The 24,924-nt window shown below is 40.5% G+C and overlaps 1 protein-coding gene and 1 pseudogene across 3 annotated transcripts in view; one reads left to right on the plus strand and one right to left on the minus strand.

Moving 5' to 3' along the window:
* The window catches only part of PIGU (phosphatidylinositol glycan anchor biosynthesis class U), a 90,459-nt gene that overhangs the window by 13,240 nt on the left and 52,295 nt on the right, over nucleotides 1-24,924 (plus strand). For both annotated transcript variants that reach the window (XM_080814123.1, XM_080814124.1), the window contains exons 3-6: nucleotides 9,200-9,259; nucleotides 10,120-10,182; nucleotides 15,677-15,786; nucleotides 17,975-18,075. In XM_080814123.1, the coding sequence (XP_080670249.1) occupies nucleotides 9,200-9,259; nucleotides 10,120-10,182; nucleotides 15,677-15,786; nucleotides 17,975-18,075 (334 nt within the window). The remainder of the gene's footprint in view (nucleotides 1-9,199; nucleotides 9,260-10,119; nucleotides 10,183-15,676; nucleotides 15,787-17,974; nucleotides 18,076-24,924) is intronic.
* Nucleotides 21,197-22,650, minus strand: LOC308348595 (nucleosome assembly protein 1-like 1; annotated as a pseudogene). Its single transcript has 2 exons — nucleotides 22,501-22,650; nucleotides 21,197-22,278 (listed from the first exon to the last, which is right to left on the minus strand). The product of its transcript is annotated as a nucleosome assembly protein 1-like 1 (transcript).

Consider the following 24,924-nt stretch of genomic DNA (forward strand, 5'->3'; position numbering starts at 1 on the left):
CAGCTTCCTCCCAGACTCAAGTTTATAAAATCTCAATTGGCTGGTGAGGCCATTTGGGATACTTATTATTTAATTTGGTTTCTAGGAAGACTGCATTCAAGTCCTCAGTGGTCATTTGATCAAATGGAATTATGTCCTCCATCTTCTCCAGCTCTCTTATATTCCTCAGACCTGATGAGAGACAAAAACTGAGCACGACTTTTCACGTCTTCTTTTTTCTTCAGCATCCTGGCACAGGAAACTGCAGGGCATTAAACTTCTCAAAGTCATTTGCCAAGCCGGCCTTTACCACATTGGCCTTGTGTAAGTCCAGTCAATAGCAGGTAGATTCTTAGGTAGAGTAGCTAGCTTGGTGGTAAGGGCCTCTTTCCAGGACTTTAGGGAGTTAACAGTGGCCTTTTGGTCTTGGGGTATCATCTCCCAAAGGACTACTGAGTAAATGCCTTTTATTTTTATTGATTTGTTTATAATATATAATTATATTAATAAAATTTATAACTTAAATAAAATATATTTATAATTTACTTATAATTTTTATTTATTTATAATATATTTGTAATTTATAAATATAAAAATTGATAATTTTTAAAGATTTTAAGTAACCTCTGCATCCAGTGTGGGGCTTGAACTCACAACCCCAAGATCAAGAGTCGCATGCTCTACCGACTGAACCAGCCGAGATGCCCCTAAGTGCCTATTAGAGCAGGTTTTTGCTCAGCCATTTTGAGATCCTTCACCAGCTCTGGTGGCCCACAGTAGCAAATGGATTTTGTTTTTATTTTTTTTGTGTGTGTGTGTTTTTTTAAGATTTTATTTATTTATTTGACAGACAGATCACAAGTAGGCAGAGAGGCAGGCAGAGAGAGAGAAGGGAGGAAGCAGGCTCCCCGCCGAGCAGAGAGCCTGACGCGGGGCTCGAACCCAGGACCCTGGGACCATGACCTGAGCTGAAGGCAGAGGCTTTAACCCACTGAGCCACCCAGGCGCCCCAATGGATTTTGTTTTTACTAAGCTGAGAAAATGGAGACTTTTAAGCCAAGAGAGAAGTGATTATACTTATTTTACATTTAATAAATACTGCTGTGAATACTGCGAGGGGAATTGACTGTGGGGGCAAGAGGTGAAGAAGGGAAAATGATTAAGGAAGATGCTTATGCACTAGTCTAAGCAAGATGATGTTGGCTTGGAACTAGTGTGGTAACAACAAAGATGGTGAAAAATGATTAGATTCTTTAAAAAAGTAATTAGATTCTAGTAATACTTTTAGGAGTAGACTTATTAATAGATTTGATATGAGGTATGAAGGCGAGAGAGGATTCCAAGATATGATTCAAGGATAGCAGGTTTTTAATCCTGAGCAACTGAGTGAATGGTGGTATTATTTTGTGAAATGAGTTACTGAGGGAGGAGTGGGTTTTAGTGGGGCTGGAAATAAGAGTTCAGATTTCACCATATTAAGTTTAAAGACATCCAAATGACAATGTTAAGGTAACTGGCTATACAAATGTGTAACTCAAGAAGAGAGTTTCAGGCTGGAGATATAAAATTGGGATCTGTCAGCCTATAGATGATACTTGAAAATGGGCTTGATGTGATCACCTGGTGTGATAGCCAGCCTCCAGGATGGCCCCCCAAAATATTTACTTCCAGGTGTTCACACTTGATGTAGTCCTCTCTCACATTGTACCAGAGTTGGCCTGTGTGACCAGTAAAATATGGCAGAAATGATGGTATGTCACTTCCTAGGTTAGGTTATAAAAGACCCTGTGGCTTAATCTTGGACTTTGTCTATCTTGAAAAGTCAGAGAATAGACAACCTTTATGAGAAGTCTGCTTCTAAAGAAGGGCCGAGAAATGGTATAGTAGCTAAAGGCAGTTGTATAGTAAAGACATACTATTTTTTCTTATTTTTAAAAAGATTTTATTTATTTAGGAGAGAGAGAGAGAGCATGAGATGGGAGAGGGTCAGAGGGAGAAGCAGACTCCCTGATGAGCAGGGAGCCCGATGCAGGACTCGATCCTGGGATGCCGGGATCATGACCTGAGCCGAAGGCCATTGTTTAACCAGCGGAGCTACCCAGGTGGCCTATTTTTTTCTTATTTTTTTAAAAGATATTTATTTGAGAGAGAGCGAGAGCACATAGGAGCGGGGGGAAAGGGGGCAGAATGAGAGGGAGAAGGAGACCCTCTACTGAGTAAGGAGCCCAATGTGGGGCTTGATCCCAGGACTGGGGATCATGACTCGAGCTGAAGGCAGACAGATGCCCAACTGACTGAGTCACCTGGGCGCCCTGTAAAGACGTTTTATTTTTATTTTTATTTTTATTTTTTTAAGATTTTTATTTATTTATTTGACACAGAGAGAGCACAAGTAGGCAGAGAGGCAGGCAGAGGAGAGGGGGGAAGCAGGCTCCCTGCCGAGCAGAGAGCCCGATGCAGGGCTCGATCCCAGGACCCCGAGATCATGACCTGAGCTGAAGGCAGAGCCTTAACCCACTGAGCCACCCAGTTGCCCCCATAAAGACGTTTTAAATATGAGAATCTGCCTATATATAACACAGCATTGTTTATAATAGCCACGATATGGAAGCAACCCAAGTATCCAGTGATAGATGAATGGATGTGTGCACACCCACACCCACACCCACCCACTCATACACACAGTGGAATATTATTCAGCCATAAAAAATGAGATCTTGGCATTTGAAACAACAACATGGATGGACCTAGAGAGCACTGTGCTAAGTGAAATAAGTCAGAGAAAGACCGTTACCATATGATTTCACTTATATGTGGAATCTAAAAAACAAAGCAGGGGTGCCTAGGTTGCTTGGTTGGTTAAGTATCTGACTCTTTATCTCAGGGTCATGGATTCAAGCCCTGTGTTGGGGTCCATGGTGGGTGTGGAGCCTACTTAAAATACATACATACATACATACATACATACATAAATACTGCTGGAGGGGAGATGGGGTAACTGGGTGATGGGCATCAAGGAGGGCACATGATGTTATGAGCACTGTATGTTATATGCAACTCATGAATCACTAAATTCTGCCCCTGAAACTAATAATACACTATATATTAGCTAAATTGAATTTAAATAAAACTTTTTAAAAAAAGAAGTAACATGTAAAAACTCTTAAGACTTAATAAAATAAAATAATAAAATAGCAAAAAAAAAAAAAAGAGACTCTGCATACTTGGTTGCTGATGGGAATAATCCTGTGGATAGAGAAGTTGATGATGTAAGAAAGAGGATAATTGAATGAGCAGTGTCTTTGAGGGGGCAAGAATAAATGGGTTACGGTTCACAAGGGGAGAATTTGACTTTAGGTAAGAAGAAAGGAAGTCCATCCATTGTTAATAGGTGATAGAGAATGTAGGTACAGATACAGGAAGTTGGTTACCTGGGTAGTGGGAAAATAAGGTGATTCTCATTTAATTGCTTCTTTTCTCAGTGAAATAAGAAATGAGGTTTTCAGATGAAAGTGAGAAGCAGGAAGGAAATTTGGAGGTTAAGGACAGGGGAAGATGTGAAATAGTCCCTTCAGAAGGAATATGTCAAACGAATGAATGGAAGAGCCATATCTAGCCCTTTAACCTATTATTTAAAATGTTTCTGTGAGAAAATGGATTCTTAGCTGCAATGAGGGAGTCTAGAATACATTCTTCCTCCTCACCAGTGTGTGTGTGTGTGTGTGTGTGTGTGTGTGTGTGTGTAAGTCTCAGTGTAAGTAAAGAGAGATAACGGCAGGAGGTAGTATTTTCCAGCTACAAGAAGCCATGGTAAGTCTCTATACCTGTGTTAAGACAACCGCTTTAGGACTGAGCAGTTGCTTCCCCCGAACACAGTGGAGGTGACCTCACAGTCAGAATCCCTTGCTCCTTTCTTGCATATGGGTTAATTCGCTTTTAAGCTCAATGTTCATAAATCCAGAGCAATCTATATTTCCACACAATTTCTTTAAGTAATTAAACTTAAAGAAATAAAATTATGGGGGCGCCTGGGTGGCTCAGTGGGTTAAAGCCTCTGCCTTCAGCTCAGGTCATGATCCCAGGGTTCTGGGATCGAGCCCCATGTCGGGCTCTCTGCTCAGCGGGGAGCCTGCTTCCCTCTCTTTCTCTGTCTGCCTCTCTGCCTACTTGTGATCTCTGTCTGTCAAATAAATAAATAAAATCTTAAAAAAAAAAAAAAAAAAAAGAAATAAAATTATGTCAAGCCAAGTCCAACACTTTGGAAGAGGAAGTTCATCGTTGCTTTGCATTTTTTCTTTATAAATCTTCAGCAGATTTATTATCTAGTTCTTTTTTTTTTTAATTTATTTATTTGACAGATAGAGATCACAAGTAAGGAGAGAGGCAGGCAGAGAGAGAGGAAGGGAAACAGGCTCCCTGCCGAGCAGAGAGCCCCATGCGGGGCCTGATCCCAGGACCCTGGGATCATGACCTGAGCTGAAGGCAGAGGCTTTAACTCACTGAGCCACCCAGGCGCCCCTATTATCTAGTTCTTAGGGAAATGTAAAGGTGGAGAAGAAAAATCTGCACAGGAGAGAAAAAGAGAATTAGGCAACCACTTTAGATTTTATGACTACCTTCAGCAGACGTTTCTGTTTTCTTTGGTTAGCCAAGTACTAATCGTAAAATTGTGAGTTCATTCATATTTGCCCTATCCTGACTGGGAACGGTCACCCACATGGAAACATAACATGAAGACAAATTATATTCACTGTATATTATCTATAATATTATGATACACAATTTAACTACTGTGTACATGTTAGCTTATTATGGAAACCAGCCCATTTGCTGATAGGCTTTTTGAGAACTATTGCGTTCTGTCATTTCTGAGACCTACTTAGTACCATTCTAAACTATCTGAAGCATCAAAACACTTTGAAAGCAGGCCATTGGTAATATAAGTATTAAGTTACTACTTCTTACTGACAAAGATAAAAGCAAAAAAGAATCCATTAGTAGATAGTTGTAAAAGGTTTAATTCTTTTAGAACTTTGAAAGGCAAAGTTGATGCCCTGTTTTGAAAACAGGTGGTAAAAAGTTGGTCTCAGGTAGCTAACATATTAGGATTACTGTATGTATGTTAGGCACTGTGCTAAGCACTTTGTGCTCATTACCATTTACTCCTCCCAAGAACCTTGTGAAATAGATCACTATTCTTTTTTTTTTTTTTTTAAGATTTTATTTATTTATTTGACAGAGTGAGAGAGACAAAGAGCAGGGGAAGTGAGAGAGGGAGAGGGAGAAGCAGGCTCTTCCCAGGACCCTGGGATCACAACCTGAGTTGAAAGCAGATGCTTAACCAACTGAGCCACCCAGGCACCCCAATAGGTCACTATTATTTTATAGCTGAGAACACTAAGGTTTAGAGAGAAAAGGTACACAGGTGGAACTGGTTTGAAACCCGAGTTTGAACCCAAAGCCTTGTTCTTTCTACCATACCAGCTTGCTGTCCCTAAAAAGCCTGTTAGTGACCTTTGCAATATTATAGAACACATTTTTGCATGTGGTTGGGAGTTGGGAAAAGGTGCTTCTGAGTCACCAGCAAGGGTTCACTAAAACCAAGTCATGCACTATATTTCTGGTTCTGGTGGATTGGTGAACTGGCTTATAGTAACAGACCAACCCTCCTGCCAGGACAGCTAGGAAAGAAGGATGAATAGGAAAAAACATCTGTTTGATGGTGTTGGAAAGTATCAAGATAGCCAGGATTGAGGGATTGAGGTCCCAGAGAGGAAGGTGCAATGTGAGTCTGACCAGCTAAGCTGCTTTCTCCTTAATGCATTTATCAATTTTATCAATGTATTAATTTCTCTGCTGAGAGCAGAGAAAGAGAATAGAAGTGGGCTGTTAAGAGGCTAAGGAGCTAAGCAGAGCTATTGGCAGTCTCATAGTGCTAGAGAAATACAAATTCAAGTGCATGGCCAACCAAGGTGGCAGGGTCCTGGTAAAGGTTTTAGCTTCTGGTTGGGTCCTCTGAAGGACTACACTGAAGGAAGGGTAGACCACATATAGACCAGTCTTACAAAAAACTAAATTCAGCTTAATTAGCTAAACTCTAGTTAGATTAAGGTGATGTAATTCTATTCTAATTGCTTGCCAGAAGTTTAAAGAAATCCTTTCTGAAAGAAAAAGAAAAAAAATTCCTTTCTGGAGGAAAATACCTCATGCAGAACCTCTACAAATTTCCCTTTACAATGTCCACCATTCATTCAAAAGTTACCAAGCATAATAGAAGACAGGAAAAAATAGGCACTAAAGATTCACAGGTGATTCAGATATTGGAGTTATCAAACTTGGACTCTAAGATAACAGTGGTCAGTGATTAATATGCATAACAAAATAAGTAACAAGGTCAAGAATTTCTCCAGAGAAGGCGCCTGGGTGGCTCGGTGGTTTGAGCCTCTGCCTTCAGCTTGGGTCATGATCTCAGGGTTGTGGGATCGAGGCCCTTATTGGGCTCTCTGCTCAATGGGGAACCTGCTTCCCCCTTTCTCTCTGCCTGCCTCTCTGCCTACTTTTGATCTCTCTCTCTCTCTGTCAAATAAATAAAAATAAAAATCTTTGAAAAAAAATGTCTCCAAGGAACTGGAATATATAATAATGAATCAAATGGAAATTCTAGAACTAGAAAACATAACAGCAAATTAAAAATGCAATAGGCAAATTTAACAGCAAATTACACAAAGCTAAAGAGAGGATTTATGATCTAGAAGATAGATATGTAGAGAATTCCTAGACTAAAGTTTGGAGACAAAAGGATAGAAAACAGGAAAAAAAAGAAGAGGTCTATGAGATATAGTAAAAAGATTTAACATACAATATAAATGAATTTCCAGGGCGCCTGGGTGGCTCAGTTGGTTGAGCAACTGCCTTCAGCTCCAGTCATGATCCTGGAGTCCCAGGGTCCAGTCATGCATCAGGCTGCCTGCTCAGCAGGGAGTCTGCTTCTCCCTCCAACCCTCCCCCCGACTCATGCTCTCCCTCTCATTCTCTCTCTCAAATAAATAAGTAAAATCTTTAAAATGAAATGAAATAAAATAAAATAAAAGGAGTTCCAGAATGGGAGAAGAGACAGAATGAGGCAGAAACAATATTTGAAGAGATTAGTTACTGAAATTTTTTTTTCAAAATTTATGAAATATATCAATTCAAGAAGCTCTATAAACCCAAGCAGGATAAATTCAAAGAAAAACATACATTTCAATAAAACTGCTCAAAATCAAAGACAGATTACAGATTACAAACAGCCAAAGGGGATATTATCTCTCAGAGATAAAGATAAAGACATTTCCAAGCAAATTAAAATTGATAGAATTTGTTGCCAGCATTTAAAAAATTATAAAAAGGCAGGATTATGGTTCTCAACAGCATCGTGGAATATAGGAAGAATAAGTAATTGTGAAAAAAGTAGATATGTAAGTAAATTAAATAAATATTAACTATAAAATAATAATAATGCCTTATGGGTTTAAAATGCATGTAGAATTAAAGCTGTAGCACAAATAACAGAAAAGGCTGGGAGTAGCTATATAGAATAAAAGTATTCAAAGGGCCTTATTAATCTAGAAAGTAGTAAAAGATGTAATTTATATTATATGCTAATTAAAGTCAAAGACCTATTCCATAATTTCCATAATCACTGAAAGAATAGTACCTAAGTGTCTAACCAACAAGCTAGTAGAGGAGAAAATAGAATAATAAAAAATAATGAGGAAGCAAGCAAGAAAGAGAAAAATGGGACAAATTGAAAATAGAATAGTAAGTTGGTAAACTTGAACACAAATACATCATTAATTACATTAAATGTAAAAAAACTATAAAGTCAACTAAAAGATAACAGTTGTCAGATTAGGTTAAAGAAAAGTAGGGTTGCCTGGGTGGGTCAGTTGGTTAAGCATCTGCCTTCGGCTCAGGTCCTCATCCCAGGGCCCTGGGATTGAGCCCCACATTGGGCTCTCTGCTGAGCAGGGATCCTGCTTCTCCCTTCCCTGCTCCCTCTGCTTGTCCCCTCTCTCTCTCTGTCAAATAAAGACTTAAAAAAAAAAAAATTAAAAAAAAAAAGTGGGGCATCTGGGTGGCTCAGTCGGTTAAGCAGCCAACTCTGGATTGCTGCTTAGGTCTGATCTCAGGGTGGTGGGATGGAGCCCCATATCGGGCTCTGTGCTCAGCAGGGGGTAGGAGCCTGCTTGAAATCCCCTTCCTCTCTTTCTGCCCCTCCCCCTGCTTGTGTGTACACTCTGTCTCTAGAATGAATAAATACATTAAAAAAAAGATAAGTAATTATATGCTGCTTTTAAGAAACACATCTTACATATGAGGATGCAGAAATAAGTAAAACCTAAAAATATAGGACAAGTTATATTGAGCAAACATTAACACAAAGAAGCTGATGTAGCTCTACTGACATCAGAAAAAGAACACTTTAGGGCAAGAAACTGTGAAAGAAATTTAATCTATAGGGGCACCTGGGTGGCTCAGTTGGTTGAGCAACTGCCTTTGGCTCAGGTCATGATCCTGGGCTCCTGGATTTGTGTCCCACATCGGGCTCCCCCTGCTCTGTGGGGAGCCTGCTTCTCCTTCTCCCTCTGCCTGCCACTCCCCCTGCTTGTGCTCTCTCTGTCTCTCTCTGTCAAATAAATAAATAAAAATCTTAAAAAAAAAAAAAAGGAAATTTAATCTATAATTAAAATCGTCTCTTATCGTCTCTTAAAGAAAACCCATGCCACGATGACTTCACAGTGAGCACATTTTCCCAAATATTTGAGGAGGCAATAACACTAATGATATAAAACATCTCAGAGGACAAAAGGCGGGAAAACATTTCCCTATTTACTTTATGATTTCAGCAATCTTAGTCCTCTGTGGTGTTCCCCTTGGCTATTCTGTATGGCTTAGAACTAAAGTTTACCTCATACCTTTAATGTGTTCCTCAACAGATATTCAGCCCATGGCATATTTTGTTCTCTTTACTCAGCTCAGATAGGCCCCATGGCAAAAAATGATCCAGTAACACTAAATTATTCTCCCCCAAATATACCGGCTAACTAGCATAGAACAGTAATTCAGAAAAGAAAGAGATTTTTGCTGAGATAATTAGCTTCTTCCCCATTCCCTACACTGGAAACTGTAACAGTAAGATTTAAGTTAATCTGTTTGTTTGCTTGTTTTTCTCCTACAGACTCCATTAATAATATACCTCTTTCATTTCCTGATTGACTATGCTGAATTGGTATTTATGGTAAGTAACCTTCCACATAAAGTCAATACGTATATACCTTTAGAGTCTTTTATCTTGTTTTTAAGAAAAAAAAATATCTTATAGGAGCTTAGGAGTTTCTGAGAGTTTAAAAGCAAAACCCTATCCTTAATTTGAATTCCATACTGGGGATAATACTGTGTAATCCATAATACTGTAATAGCATTATGGAAATATAGGGAGTAAGTAGTCTCTGACATTTGACCGATTCCAATTCCTTATACTTGGTTTCTGGACTGTGTAGTCTCAAACGGTGTAGCGCCAAGATTCTGTGATTGGTTTTAATTGTGGTGCCAGTGTAGAGGGCATCCTGAATTTCCTAAGCATTCTACCAAGAGATTCCATGCAGTGGACATAGGCCTGATGAGACTCTCAGGAGCAGTAACCTTCAAACTTGAGATGACAGGGCTGTTTTGAGAGAAAGTAATTTGAAACACTTGCCTGTGTCAGGTCGAAAATCTGGGTCAAGTAGGAGGCCCACTGAAGCCTTCCTTAATCATTATAATGGCTCCTGTTTCCTGAGGATTTAATTCATGCTAGGCACTTGACATCAGGCCTACAAAGCATTGGGTGTTATTCCTGTTTTACAGAAAACTTAAGTAACTTGTAATTAAAGAACAGATGTGGCCTACCAGGCTAACATAAACCTTGGTGGGTGCCAGTCCTCAGGGATTTCCAGTCAAATCTCCCTGTAGGGCTTTACCTTTGGGTAGTCAAAGTGAGAGTTGAGGTTCTGCCTGACTGTAAGAGTTCTTTACTGAACAGTCCACCACTATCCCAAAGCTCTAGGCCCTGGCAGCATTCCATCCTTCCTACACTCTTATTTCTCTTTCTCTTGACAGATCACTGATGCACTCACTGCCATTGCTCTGTATTTTGCAATCCAAGACTTCAATAAAGTTGTGGTAAGTAGTCAGCGGGGGAGACAGAACTGGTGTTTTTGGTAGTTTTCTGGTCTCTGTTACTACAAAGAATCAAAGGTCATGTACTTAAGGATCCAACTGTTTAAACATACTAAGAAATGGGAGAGAAGCTACTGGCCTGTGAAGCCAGCCCTGGAATGGTCAAGCCCGAACCAACAAGACAGCTTTATTAATAGATACAAAAGGCTCAACTTAATTTGTGTAGCTTAATATCCACCTGTGCAAGTTCAGACTTTTTTTTTTTTTTTAAGATTTTATTTATTTATTTGACAGAGATCACAAGTAGGCAGAGAGGCAGGCAGAGAGAGAGAGGGAAGCAGTCTCCCTACCGAGCAGAGAACCTGATGCAAGGCTCGATCCCAGGACCCCAGGATCATGACCTGAGCTGAAAGCAGAGGCTTTAACCCATTGAGCCACCCAGGCGCCCAAATTCAGACTTTCTGGAGCAGAGCTGAACTACAACTGTTAACGAGGACCCTTAAAAATCTTCCTTTCATGAATACAGATTTTAACTGTTATTCCTATTGGAGGTAAAATTGGATTCCCAGCGTAGATTCTGTTTCCCTGCAGAGAGCAATCTTATTTGGAAAATTTATTTTTTATTTTTTTAAAGATTTTATTTATTTATTTGACAGACAGAGATCACAAGTAGGCAGAGAGGCAGGCAGAGAGAGAGGGAGAAGCAGGCTCCCTGCTGAGCAGAGAGCCCGATTCGGGGCTCGATCCCAGGACCCTGAGATCATGACCTGAGCCGAAGGCAGAGGCTTTAACCCACTGAGCCACCCAGGCATCCCATTATTTGGAAAATTTATCATGTAGTAAATGCCTATAGAAAGTATTGATGTAAACTTAATCTTAATCCCTATGCAATAGCCAAGGGGAATGGTATATTGTGACCATTTCCATTTCCCTGGGTTCTAAAAGAGTTAACAGATTAACCATATGCACTATCCATGTAGTTATTTTAAAAATTGGCTGCAGTCCTCCTTGACTGGCTGGGAGCCACTGAGAGGATTTAGACCCAAGGGAGAGGAGGACATATCCTTTTTGTGTTGTCTGTTTATCCTTCATTTTCACTTCTGTTACTCCGTAATAGAACCAGAAGGAGCAGTTTGCCTTTCTGTGGCACTGATCATTAGTAATAAAGCTGGTGAATTCTAGAATTACGGACCTCAAAGAGATTTATAAGATATCTAGGTTGGAAATTTTTAACTTGGGGTCCAGTTATAGGCTTAATAAGCCTATAAAATCCTTGAATTGGGGCACTTGGCTGGCTTAGTTGGTAGAGCTTTTGACTGTTTATCTGAGAGTTGTGAGTTCAAGCCCCACAGTGGGTGTAGAAATTAGTTAAAAAAAAAAAAACCCTGCATTTTAGAGACTTATCACTGAGACCCAGGGAGTGCCCATCTTAAATCAGCAGAGCATTTGGGATAACATTTATAAACCTGAGAGCATTATGCTAACTGAAGTCAGACCAAGACAAATACTGTGTGATCTTATTTACATGTGGAATCTTAAAAAGTCAACTTGGGGGGTGCCTGGGTGGCACGGTTGGTTAAGTATCTGGCTCCTAGTTTCTGCTTAGGTCCTGATCTCAGGCTCATGAGATCGAGTTTTGTGTCAGCACATGCTCGGTTCGGAGTCTGCTAAAGACTCTCTCTTCCTGTGCCCTCCCCTGCCACACTCACATGCATATGTGCGCCCTCTCTCTCTAAAATAAATAAATAAATATTTTTTAAAAAAAAAGTCACAACAGGGAACCCGATTGGCTTGGTTGGTAGAGCATGTGACTCTTGATCTTGGGGAAGTGAGTTCAAGTCCCACGTTGGGCAGGAAGCTTACTTTAAAATAAATAAATAAGTCAAACTCACAGAAACAGACACTTGTACATTGGTGGTACATTGGCGGTTGCCAGGCCAGCGAGGGGTGTTCATTTGGGAGTAGGGGAAATGGGAAGTTGTTGGTCAAAGGGTACAAACTTCCAGTTGTAAGATGAGTAAGTTCTAGATATCTAATGTACAGCATGGTGAATATAGTTACTATCGTATACTTAAAAGTTGCTAGAAGAGTATGTCTTGGGGGTGCCTGGGTGGCTCAAGTCAGTTAAGTGTCTGCCTTCGCTCAGGTCATGGTCTTCTCACAAGCTGAGGCATGCAGAAATAAATTAGCTCCACCCTGAAGATTTTTTTTTCTTTAGGATTTTATTTACTTGACAGAGAGAGAGGACAGCAAGAGAGGGAACACAAGCAGGGGGAGTGGGAGAGGGAGAAGCAGGCTTCCCACTGAGCAGGGAGCCGGATTTGGGGCTCGATCTCAGGACCCTGGGATCATGACCTGAGCCCAAGGCAGACACTTAATGACTGAGCCACCCAGGTGCTCCAAGATTTTTTTTTTTTTTTTAAGATTTTATTTATTTATTTGACAGAGAGAGAGAGATCACAAGTAGGCAGAGAGGCAGGCGGGGAGGGGAGGGTAGTGGGAAGCAGGCTCCCTGCTGAGCAGAGAGCCTGATGTGGGGCTCCATCCTGGGACCCTGAGATCATGACCTGAGCCAAAGGCAGAGGCTTAACCCACTGAGCCACCCAGGCACCCCAATTTTTTTTAATTCAAAAATTTCTATTGAAATATAACATACATATGCATATTGAAATATAACAAGCATCTGTGTATAAGATGATTAATGATCACGGAGACAGTGCAGCCAGGTAATTACCTTTTAGGCCACTTTTAACCTCTCCTGTGGTAGCTTTAAATCTCATCATTGTCAAGGCTGCTGAATATATCTAGAAATATTTATCTTTGGATTTTAAATTGTACTCCTTAACCTCATTTATTGTTATACTTTTAATATTTTCTTGGTGTGTATATGTGTGTGTTCACTTTTCCTTAGACTTTTAGCCATTTTCTTGTCTCTGACTGGATCCAGTGGGGGTTTTTTAAAAGGAATTTTTAAAAGGAATTTTTGTTATTCTTCAAGGAGCTGAGTCAATATTGGCCCTTTGAGGCCAGGCATATTGGGGGCTTTGCTGGTGAGACTGGGGGGAGACAAAAAGAGATGTAGCGGAGAATCTGGGAAATGCTGACCTGACTGCCCTCTCCTGCAGACTCTCCTTTCATAAAATCTCCCTGTTTCAAACTATTTTGGAAGACTGGGATGACAAGGAAGTACTTTTCTTTAGTCGTTGGCACAGTGTCACCTCTGCATAGGCTCTGCACATGCCTGTTGAGCTGCCCCCCTCTCCTTCTGTCGTCCTGCTGGCTGGCTTCCAGTTTGTGGATTGGGTGTGTTTTTCCACCTGTCAACCCCTGTTTCCTCTCAGTAGCCTTCTTTGTGGGTCTCGGCCCATACAGGTGGCCGCCTTTTTGCAAGAACTCCAGGACCCTTAGGTAGCGGGGCCTCCTTCCTTGACCACTGCTGCAGCCGACCTCACTAAGTGCTTTGTCTGCCGAGCCAGCCCCTCTGATAAAAGCACCTTACTTTATATATTGTCTTTTTAATTACACAGCCCCACCTGTGAATGGTAGCCTAACTCTTACAGATGATAATTCCCGCTGTCTAACGTGAACTCTCAGAGATGTCAAAGGAGGTTTTTGAAGTTAGTTCATGTTTTCTGATTAAGCCTCTATTTAAATCTGAGCAAGAAGTCTGGGCTTACCTGTATTCCTGTGATAACTCCTCAATTTTCTTTTGAACTGAAAGATTGATCTTTAAACTTTCTAAAAAAATTTTCCATTAAAAAAAATTCTGAAATACCTAAGACATGCAAAAATGTGTAAAGAATAATACCTACTGTGAACTTATTTCAGGTTCAAAAATAAAACATTACATGGAGCACGTGGGTGGCTCAGTTGGTTGAGTGTCCAACTCTTGGTTTCAGCTCAGGTCATGATCTTGGGGTTGTGGGATGGAGCCCTGCGTAAGGCTCTGTGCTCAGCGGAGAGTCTGCTTAAGATTCTCTCCCTCTCCCTTTGCCCCTTCTCCCGCTCATGTTTGTGCACTCTCTCTCAAATAAATAAAATAAAATAAAATAAAATAAAATAAAATAAAATAAATAAAATACTACACTTATACTCACCTCTGCAATTTTCATCTCTTTATTCTCCCTCTCACCAGTTACCACTGTTGTGGATTTAGTGTTTATTGTTACCCCACGTGGCCTTAACTTTTGCTGTTTGTATAGATCCTAAATATCATGTAGTATTATTTTGCATGCTTTGAACTTTGTATGAATGGTACAATGCCATATGTATTCTGTACGTGCCTTTTTCATTATTAAATCTTCTGTCATGCGCAGAGAGTGAAGCCCTTGCTCATTTAGCTCCTCAGCAATACACTGTTTTATAATTGGTTGCAGCATTGATTTTATACTCTTGAAATAAGATTCTCTGACCATTAAATCAGCAAAGCTACCCATTTTGGGTTCAGAGGCTTTTTCCGCCTATAGTCTGACCCATGTTTGCTTATAGGGTTGCCTAACTTTTTTTCATTCTGGAGCACACCCATGAATTTGTTGGGACATAACCGGAGAAAGCAAGAGCTTTCGGCCCCCATCTCACTCCCTCTAGACTCTCTAGCTGCCCAGCCACACCCAGCCCTCGTACTTCTCTTCATCATGGCCATTCCCCACTTCCTCTGTGGAAGGCAAAAACTTGAAACAGGAGAGCTTGGAAGAAAACCCAGGATACTGTGACATTCAGGGGATCACTTCATTTTGTATGAAAATATTTCACTGTGCTGTTGGAGCTTTGGAGTCTTAGGCCACTCATGATAACTCTTTTTTTTTTTTTTTTTAAGATTTTATTAGAGAGAGGGGGAGAGAGAGCACAAGCAGGGGGAGGGGCAGAAGGAGAGGGAAAAGAGTTTCCCGGCTGAGCAGGAGGCCTTGATCCCAGGACCCTGGGGTCATGACTTGAGCCGAAGGCAGATGCTTCACGCACTGAGCCACCCAGGCACCCCAGTGATAACCATTCAGAATGGCCGAGAACATTGCTTTGCCACTTACTCATTCAGCCATTCAATAGATGTTCACTGTTTGCTCACTGTACCAGGGCCTGGCAAATAAACATTGTCCCTGCCCTCATGGAACTCATAGTCTAGTGAGGGAGACAGATATTAGTCACATAAATAAGAAAGTTGTAACCATGAGCAGTGCTGTGAAAGAAGGTGTTATAGGGAGATTTCACTGGAGGGGGCGGTGAGTGTGCCTTCCTGAGGAAGAAATGATTTAACAGAGATCTAAAGGCGATGTGGGAGCTAAGTAGGGAAAGAGAAGAGGTTGTCCCAGGTCAAACCAAAGGCCTGGAGCACAACGGTTACAGCATGTTCATGGTGCTGGAACCCAGGGAGTGAGGGCTGAGGGAACAGGTGGGTGTGAGGTAAGCCTGGACAGGTAGGGCCATGTGGGCCACAGAAGGACTGCTGTCTTCATTCTAAAAGCAATGAGAAGTAATATGGTTTATCATTTCTTTTTGCCAGTTTAAAAAGCAGAAACTCCTCCTTGAACTAGACCAGTATGCCCCAGATGTGGCCGAACTCATCCGAACCCCGATGGAAATGCGTTACATCCCTCTGAAAGTGGCCCTGTTGTAAGTATTCTTTGACAAAACAGGGCTCAGTGCCAACGAATGCAAGGAAAATCTGATGAGACTTTCTCATGTTGTTTGTTGTATTTTTGGAGATTTGCAGTCTTAGTCATCAAGTACTTGCTGTGGTTCTGTTGCACAACTGGGGTCCTGGCCAGCAAAGGAGACAGAGCCATTCTGTTTCTGTTGGGACAAAGCCTCACACAGGGACATGCACAATCAACCCTTCACAAATGCTTTTTCACTCTATGCTGATCTGGGCTCCAGCCTACTTGTAACCAGTGTTTCCAAAAAAAAAAAAAGTTCTTTAATTGTATATTTGCATTGAATAAAATTCTGATCTTTACCTGGACATTATTTTGAGCAGCTCATGTAGTTCATGTACACAAAATCTCGCATTTGTAGTTTAGAAAACTAGAGCCAAACAGACCCATCCCAGCTGGGAGACCAGTGTGGGAGAGTGGAACTTACCGAAGCTCTGTAAGAGATTTCTCTGAAAGTGCTCTGGGCTGCCAGTAAATTTAATTCTGTCAGGTTATTCCTGTTTATATTCTGGAGATAGGCAAACCTGAATAATTATTCAGTCAAACTAATAGTCATTGAATATTAATGATATACTAGCTTCGAGGGATACACCGTAAACAAGACGGACAGGTTTCTTCATGGAAAAACCTGACCTTAGAACTTCAGAATTAGAAGGAGCCTTGTGAGACAGTTTATTCAACCCTCTGCTTTGTGTTGAATTTCCTGTTCAGTATTCCGTATAGGTGGCCAAGCAGCTGCTTCTCGAACATCCACCTGCTGTTTAGAAATGGCTTTTTTCCCCCTCTCCCACCAAACAACTTTCATATCTATGTATTTCAGAACTATTAGCAGGAACTGCCTGATAGAACCAGAGGTTTAACAACATTCTGAATCCCTTATGGACTCATATATCTCTTGGGAATTCTTTTATAATAGCAGCAGCCATTTCTTTAAAGGTTGTGTAACAGGCCTATCTGTGGGTGTTGAAAAAAAACACCAACAATTTTGGGCCTTTGGCTTTAGAACTGCTAATCTTACAGCCCTGGGAGGTATTGGATTTAAGGTCTTTATTGGTGAATAATAATTATAATCTGTCCCTGAGACGCTGGTATGTTTCTTCCTATCTAGCAATCAGAATTATGTAACTGGTCTCCCTTTTCACTCTGTCTGCCAGGAAACTCAGAGCCAGATTTGAAGCTGATTATCACAGTGCTGTAGAAGACCCATTTGGTCTTTTTTTCCCTTGGCCCTTATTTTTTTTCTGTCTACATTTTTCCTGGTCTTACTTTTTTATTTCTATTTTTATTTTGCTATTAGTTTTTATTATCTGTTCTCATTTGAGCTGCCTCAATTCTTTTGTGGAAGCAGGATAGACATAAATAAAATAATCATCTATTATGATGATATAAAATTTCCCTAATCAGCATTTTAAATTCATTTCTCAGTCCATTCCTTTCCATCTCAAGCAGAGACTAGGTTTTTCAGCTTAATTCCTTCCCAGCGGAAGTTCAAGGTGTCCTGTCTTGAAGTTTTGTGGCAACCAGCTTGTTGAATTCAGCAGATACTTACCCTGTCCTTGGGGCCTGACTTGGTGGATACAGCTTGACCATCAAGAGGATAACCCCAAGCTGCTCTGACCTCTTGGAGGAAAGGGGGAGGGGTAGCCTGCATCAGAGCTTAGGAGCCTGATTGAGGAAAAATTACGTTCCTGGTTTTCAAAGACAACTGTAGCCATTCCTAAAAATATATGACTCTGTGGGAATTGGTAAAATTTTATCATTTATGAGATCTGAAGTAATAAAAAGAACATAAGCTTTCAAGCCAGAAAGTCCTGATTTTGAATGTATTGATTAGCTTGTAAAACCTTGAGCAAGTTTCTTAACCACTGAGTCTCAGTTTCTCCATTGGAGGAATAATGGTGTTGCTAGCTTACTGGATCTCTATGATGATCTTCCACGTAGCACGGAATAGGCAGTGGATGTTCAACGTCTTGTACTCATTGGTCCCAAGCCCATTTTATTCTCTTTTACTTAACTCATTTCTAAGAAGTTAAGCCTTCCCTTGAGTTCAGTTTTAGTAAATCTCTTGAATCCTGGCCTGTGGTGGCCAGGACTCCCTGGTGCTCTGACTGAGATTACTAATGCCAACATTGTATGTTTTCCCCCAGCTACCTCTTAAATCCCTACACGGTCTTGTCTTGTGTTGCCAAGTCTACCTGTGCCATCAACAACACCCTCATTGCTTTCTTCATTTTGACCACGATAAAAGGTAAGGCCTCAAAGGAAAGCGCAAATCTCAGTCCCTGGTTTTGTGTAGGGTTTTGTAATACTACTGTTGTGGAATTTTTTTTTAAACAATCCAACGTTTAAGAATATATTTTTTAATTATACAAGTAATATGAGATTGTTATAGGAAATTTAGAGAAACTAAGAGAAAAGACTTAATTAAAAGATGCTGAAATGCTACTACTCAGGGAGTTATTGTTAACACAGATGGAAAAAATAAACAATGGGATGCCTGCTTGGCAGTCAGAAGAGCATGAGACACTTGATCTTGGGGTTGGGAGTTCAAGCCCCGAGTTTGTATAGAGATTATTAAAAAAAAAAAAAAGTTAAAAAAACAAACAAAATCTGGGGAAAGGGTTATGAGAATAGCAGTCCTCTAACTTTCTTCCCATGCCTAGTTCAACTTCGAAAGAACTACTTTCTGGTGTTTGCTGGTATTTACATATATATATATATATATATATATATACATTTTTTTAAAAGATTTTATTTATTTATTTGACAGACAGAGATCACAAGTAGGCAGAGAGGCAGGCAGAGAGAGAAGAGGAAGCAGGCTCCCTGCTGAGCAGAGAGCCCAATGCGGGGCTCAATCCCAGGACCCTGGGATCATGACCTGAGCCGAAGGCAGAGGCTTTAACCCACTGAGCCACCCAAGCACCCTACTTCTGTATATATTTTTCTAACATTTTATTTATTTATCTGAGAGAGAGAGATAGTGAGAGAAAGCACAAGCAGAGGGGAGGGGAAGAAGGAGAGGGAGAAGCAGGCTCCCCACTGAGCAGGGAGCCTGATGTGGGGCTCGATCCCAGGACCCTGGGATCATGACCTGCACCAAAGGCAGACACTTAACCAACTGAGCCACCCAGGCTCTCCTACTTTGATATTTCTTTTTTTTTTTAATAACTTTTAAATTTTTTATTAACATATAATGTATTATTAGCCCCAGGGGTACAGGTACTTTGATATTTCTAAGTAAGAGCTCATATTGCTGTTTCCTGAATTATAAATATTAGACATTATTTATTGCACTCCCCTAATGGGAGATAAAGATTCAGCTCTTTTTTATTATCACTTCCCCTTTGCCTAATTTTCTTAGAGTAGTTATATCACAGGTTTAATTAATCAGTAGTCAGTACCTGTAGTTTATGATACTGTATGTATTGTTCATTGTTGGGCAAAGTAATAACTATGATTACTTTCTCTTTCTCGTATAACCTTTTCTTTTTCCTAGGGTTAATAATTAATCTTTTTTTTTTTTTTTTTTTTTGCTTTTTGTTTTGTTTTGTTTTGTTTTTTTCTTAGTCTTTTTGTAACAATCCCTTTCCCCCCCCAGTTGTTCTGGTAGACTATCAAGTGCTGAACAGGTTTTTTTGTTTTTTTTTTAATATATTTTTAAAATTTATTTATTTGACAGAGAGAGAGATAGATCACAAGCAGGCAGAGAGAGAGGGAGAAGCAGGCTTCCTGCTGAGCAGAGAGCCCAGCTTGGAGCTGGATCCCAGGACCCTGGGATCACGACCTGAGCTGAAGGCAGAGGCCCAACCCACTGAGCCACCCAGTCGCCCCTAGTGCCGAACAATTTAAAAAAAAAAAAAAAAGTTTAAATACATCAAAGAGTCTTTCAGTTCCATTATTTTTCTGAAGACCTCTCTCACACATCCATCATCGTGCCCCAGTCTACCCTGGTTGTTTTCTGGGCCTGGTGCAAAGCCGTCATACTGGGACTTCCTTTATAATTCTTTTGTGTCATTTCCTTTCTTTCCTGGATTCCTTCTCTCCTTTGATTTTTTTCTCTGTTTTGCTAAGGTATTTCCCCTGGTAGTTTCCAATAAAACGGTGTATGAGGGGCGCCTGGCTGGCTCCCTCAGCAGAGCTTGCAACTCTTGATCCTGGGGTTGTAAGTTTGACCCCCATGTTAGGTGTAGAGATGTCTTAAAAATAAAAATCTTTTAAAAAAAGGGAGGGTGATGTATGAGATACATATTTTGAGTTATTCTTTTTTTTTTTCCCCTGAAAACAGGTTTTATTCACTTCCCTACAGTAACCAATAACCACACTATGAGTTAGGTTTCTTTACTACCGTTTCCTTACTAGGTTTCTAAATATGTCACCTAAAATAAAAAACCAATAGTAATCCAAGTTATCAGTTGTGGTTTTACTGGAAATTCTTAACCATATATTTGTCTCAACAAGTTTTGTTTCTGTTTTTTAAACGAGGAATTGTCCTAGTCACTGCATTTCTAAAACAAAGTAATTTCTAAATTTCTAAAACAAAGCACAGGGACGCCTGGGTGGCTCATTTGGTTAAGTGGCTGCCTTCAGCTCAGGTCATGATCCCAGCGTCCTGGGATCGAGTCCCACATCGGGCTCCTTGCTCTGCAGGGAGCCTGCTTCTCCCTCTGCCACTCTGCCTGTGCTCTCTCTCTCTCTCTGACAAATAAATAAATAAAATCTTAAAAAAAAAATAAAAAATAAAACAAAGCACAGCTAGTGCAAGCAAATGTAAACCCAATTCAACTACCAGCTGAAAAGAATACTTTGGTTCTTCAGGGAAAAAATTAGCAAAGCAAAAAAAAAAAAGAGTTTCTTTTAACAGTTCTGTTCACTTTCAGAGCTATTATCTAAAATCTTTGTTATAGGGATGCCTGGGTGGCTCAGTTGGTTAAGCGGCTGCCTTCGGCTCAGGTCATGATCCCAGCGTCCTGGGATCGAGTCCCACATCGGGCTCCTTGCTCTGCAGGGAGCCTGCTTCTCCCTCTGCCTCTGCCTGCCACTCTGTCTGCTTGTGCTCACTCTCGCTCCTCTCTCTCTCTGACAAATAAATAAATAAAATCTTTTAAAAAATAAATAAATAAAATAAAATAAAATGAGATCTTTGTTACATGATAAAATTTATGAAAAATTTACATGATAAAATTACTCCAGAAGAACCAAACCATATAGTTATGAATGAACATGCATGAAAGAATTTGTGAAATCAACAGATCTGGCAGAAAAACTCAAGTTAAAATGCTAAGTAGAACAAATTGGTCTTTAAAATTATCAGTTCCTTTAAAAAAAATTAGAGTCTACCAAGAAAATACAAAAACATAAGACTGTAAGTAAATCATAGTTGTGTTTAGGCTATTACAGTGCAGGTTATCCTCAAGGCCACATACATCCTGCTTGACTGCTGCTTGTACTCTGCTGGGTTTTGATCCTTCTTTGAGTCATAGTCTGCATCGTTTTCCTCATCTCCTTCTTCTTCCCCTTCCTCATCTGCTTCTTTACCTTCTTCCTCATAATCATCATCATCTTCTTCAATAGCTTCTCCAGTAAAGTAGAACACTGATCTTGGGATTATACGCTCACATATAAAGTGACCAATTTCAAAGTCTGCAGCAAGGATAGCTTCAGCATTATCATCCAGATCTCCCCTCTCAGGAACTTCAGGAGGGGCAAAAAATTAAAGAAAAAGTCATTGGAAACTGTTTTGGTCACAGTATGAACTGTCCCAAATCCCTCGTGTTTCTGCTTCTTCTTCATGGTTTTCATAGTGACATTCTTTCCTTTTTTCCTATCTATCTGGCACCCTGTACAACCCATAATTTCTGGTCCATCAAAAGAAAAGGGATCAGAATCATCTGGTTCTGACCCCATCCTATATGTCTTTGTCAGCACTTCCATTTGTGAAATATTCACTGGGTTCAAAGTGAAATTCTAAGACAAAACTCATGGGCTGGCCAGCATCTGAGAACTTCACTCTAATATCTTTCAAGTGCTTCAAAGTAGGTTCATCATGTTCCTGAACCAAGAACTGAGCAAGTCAATGTTCTTAAATAGTTAACCAGAATTCAGAAATTCCCCTGGGGTCTTCTTTTTCTTCATCCCTTTTCTCATCTTCAATCTTGGCTTTTTCTTTTAGCTCCTCTGAAATTCCATCCTCCTCATCTTCTTTCCATTCACATTCTTCTTCCGTAGGTTCCAAAATTGCATTAATGATCTCAGATCGCTTATCAAATAGAGGCTGAGAGAGAACAGCATACTTTCTTTCAAGATCATGAACTTCCTCATAGAATTTGGCTTCTATCTGTGCACATTTAATTTGAAGATTTTTGAGAGCTTTCACTCATCTTTTAGCTACTCTAGGCAAACTTTCAATGTATCCTGTTGGTGTTTCTACCAGACCATCAAGTCTTTCTTTCTTTTTTTTTTTTTTTTAAAAGAGTTTATTTATTTATTTGACAGACAGAGATCACAAGTAGGCAGAGAGGCAGGCAGAGAGAGAAGAGGAAGCAGGCTCCTTGCTTAGCAGAGAGCCCGATTCAGGGCTCGATCCCAGGACCCTGGGATCATGACCTGAGCCGAAGGCAGGGGCTTTAACCCACTGAGCCACCCAGGCATCCCCCTCATCAAGTCTTTCTTGAAGGGCTGCAAGAATCTGAGGATTTTGCATCATCTGAACAGTCAGGTGACGTGCTTCGATTTTTGTTTCTTCGCCAGTTTCTTCTTCTACTTCAACATCATCCAAATCTTGATCAAGTTCAGACTGTTCTTTGTTGTCAATGTCTGCCATGTTGTTAAGAACTCCAAATATCGGTGGCTAGCATGGGGAGCCAGGTGGTCCTATTTTGAGTTATTCTCTGTCTGAAAAATGTCTTTATTCTAGTTTAGCACCAAATTAATAGTTGGGGCAAGGGATAGAATTCTAGACTGGAAAACTTTTCCTTCAGAATTTTGAAGGCATCATTTCACTGTCTTCTAGTATACTGGTTGCTATTTAAGCAGTTTGATGCCATTATGTGTAATCTGATGTTTTCTGAAAGATTTAGAATCTTTTTATCCTCAGTGTTTTGAAATTTTATGATGCCATGTCTTGAGATGGGTCTTTTTCCATTTATTATGCTGGGCCTCTGATAGGCCCTTTCAGTTTAGACACCAGTGTCCTTTAGTTCTGGAAGGTATTGTGTTACTATTTTTCAATTCTGTCCTCTCTGTTTTCTCTGTCCTCTTGTTTGGGACATCTGTTGGATATTGGCCTTTCTTGACTGATCTAATTTGCATATTTTATTTTCAGTGGACTTTATCTTTTGCTGACTTCCTCTTCCTTTTGGTGGGACACCACTATGTTTTTATCTTCCAACTCTTCTACTGAATTTTAAAAGTTTTAAAATTTTATATGTATATATATTTTAATCTGTTTTTACGTTTATTTTTTAAGTAAATTCTATATTCAGTGTGGAGCTCGAACTCATGACCCCCACAATCAAGAGTTGCATGTGCTATGGACTGAGCCAGCCCCCCCACCCTTGATTTTTTAATTATATTTTGAAGTTCTTTCTTCATCTCTAGTTGTTTCTTTGAAGCATCCTATTATTATATTATCACCACAATATCCTCTTTTTTTTTTTTTAAGATTTTATTTATCTATTTGACAGACAGAGATCACAAGTAGGCAGAGAGGCAAGCAGAGAGGCAGGCAGAGAGAGAGGAGGAAGCAGGCTCCCCGCCAAGCAGAGAGCCCGATGTGGGGCTCGATCCCAGGACCCTGGGATCATGACCTGAGCTGAAGGCAGAGGCTTTAACCCACTGAACCACCCAGGCGCCCCCACAATATCCTCTTTTTTTTTTTAATTTTTAATTTTTAATTTTTTTTAATGATTTTATTTATTTATTTGACAGACAGATCACAAGTAGGCATAGTGGCAGGCAGAGAGAGAAGGGAGGAAGCAGGCTCCCTGCTGAGCAGAGAGCCCAATGCGGGGCTCGATCCCAGGACGCTGGGATCATGACCTGAGCCGAAGGCAGCAGCTTTAACCCACTGAGCCACCCAGGCGCCCCCACAATATCCTCTCTTATCTGAGTTTTTGTTGTTGCTGTTTTTAGTTTCCATCAGTTCTACAAATCTACAAATAGTCCCTTTGTCTTCCTCGTCCTCCACCACCACCTTTTTTGTTTCCTGTTTGATTTGGGGTCTATCTTTCACATGGGAGGGTTTTCTTTCTCTCTCTCTCTTTTTTTTTTTTTAAGATTTTATTTATTTAGGGATGCCTGGGTGGCTCAGTTGGTTGGGCGGCTGCGTTTGGCTCAGGTCATGATCCCAGCGTTCTGGGATCGAGTCCCACTCGGGCTCCTTGCTCGGCAGGGAGCCTGCTTCTCTCTCTGTCTCTGCCTGCCACTCTGTCTGCCTGTGCTCGCTCTGGCGCTCTCTCTCTCTTTGACAAATAAATAAATAAAATCTTAAAAAAAAAAAAGTACTAAAATGTTTAAAAAAAAGATTTTATTTATTTGTTTGACAGAGAGAGATCACAAATAGGCAGAGAAGCAGGCAGAGAGAGAGGGGGAAGCAGGCACCCTTCTGAGCAGAGAGCCTGATGTGGGGCTCGATCCCAGGACCCTGAGATCATGACCTGAGCCGAAGGCAGAGGCTTAACCTAACACTGAGCCACCCCGGTGCCCTGGTTTTCTCTTATTTATAATGATCCTTGGCTGTCTGTCTTTTATTTAAAACTGGCACTAACGTGTTGATTTTAGACGCTGTGAATGAACAGAATCAGTCTCACTCCAAGGAGATCAGGCAGTGGGCTGGCCTTTTTTCTTGGAGGTATCCCTAAATGTCATCATTTATAGGTTTTCTTTTTCTCTGAAATGATTTAGTTTTTCCAAAGAGGAATCCTCCAGCGTCTTGCCTAAGGGTAACCAAGATGGAGTTTTGGTGGGGTGGGGGGCTCATGTGACCAATTGCTAGAGTTGAGAGAGCAGGAATGGGGGATGTGGCTGATTACAATAGAGTTTATGTAATCGCATTACACTTCCCCTCAGCCCATTACTGTGCATAGTATCTTCTAGA

The sequence above is a fragment of the Martes martes genome, assembly GCF_963455335.1.
Source record: "Martes martes genome assembly, chromosome: 9".
NCBI classification, from domain to species: Eukaryota; Metazoa; Chordata; class Mammalia; order Carnivora; family Mustelidae; genus Martes; species Martes martes.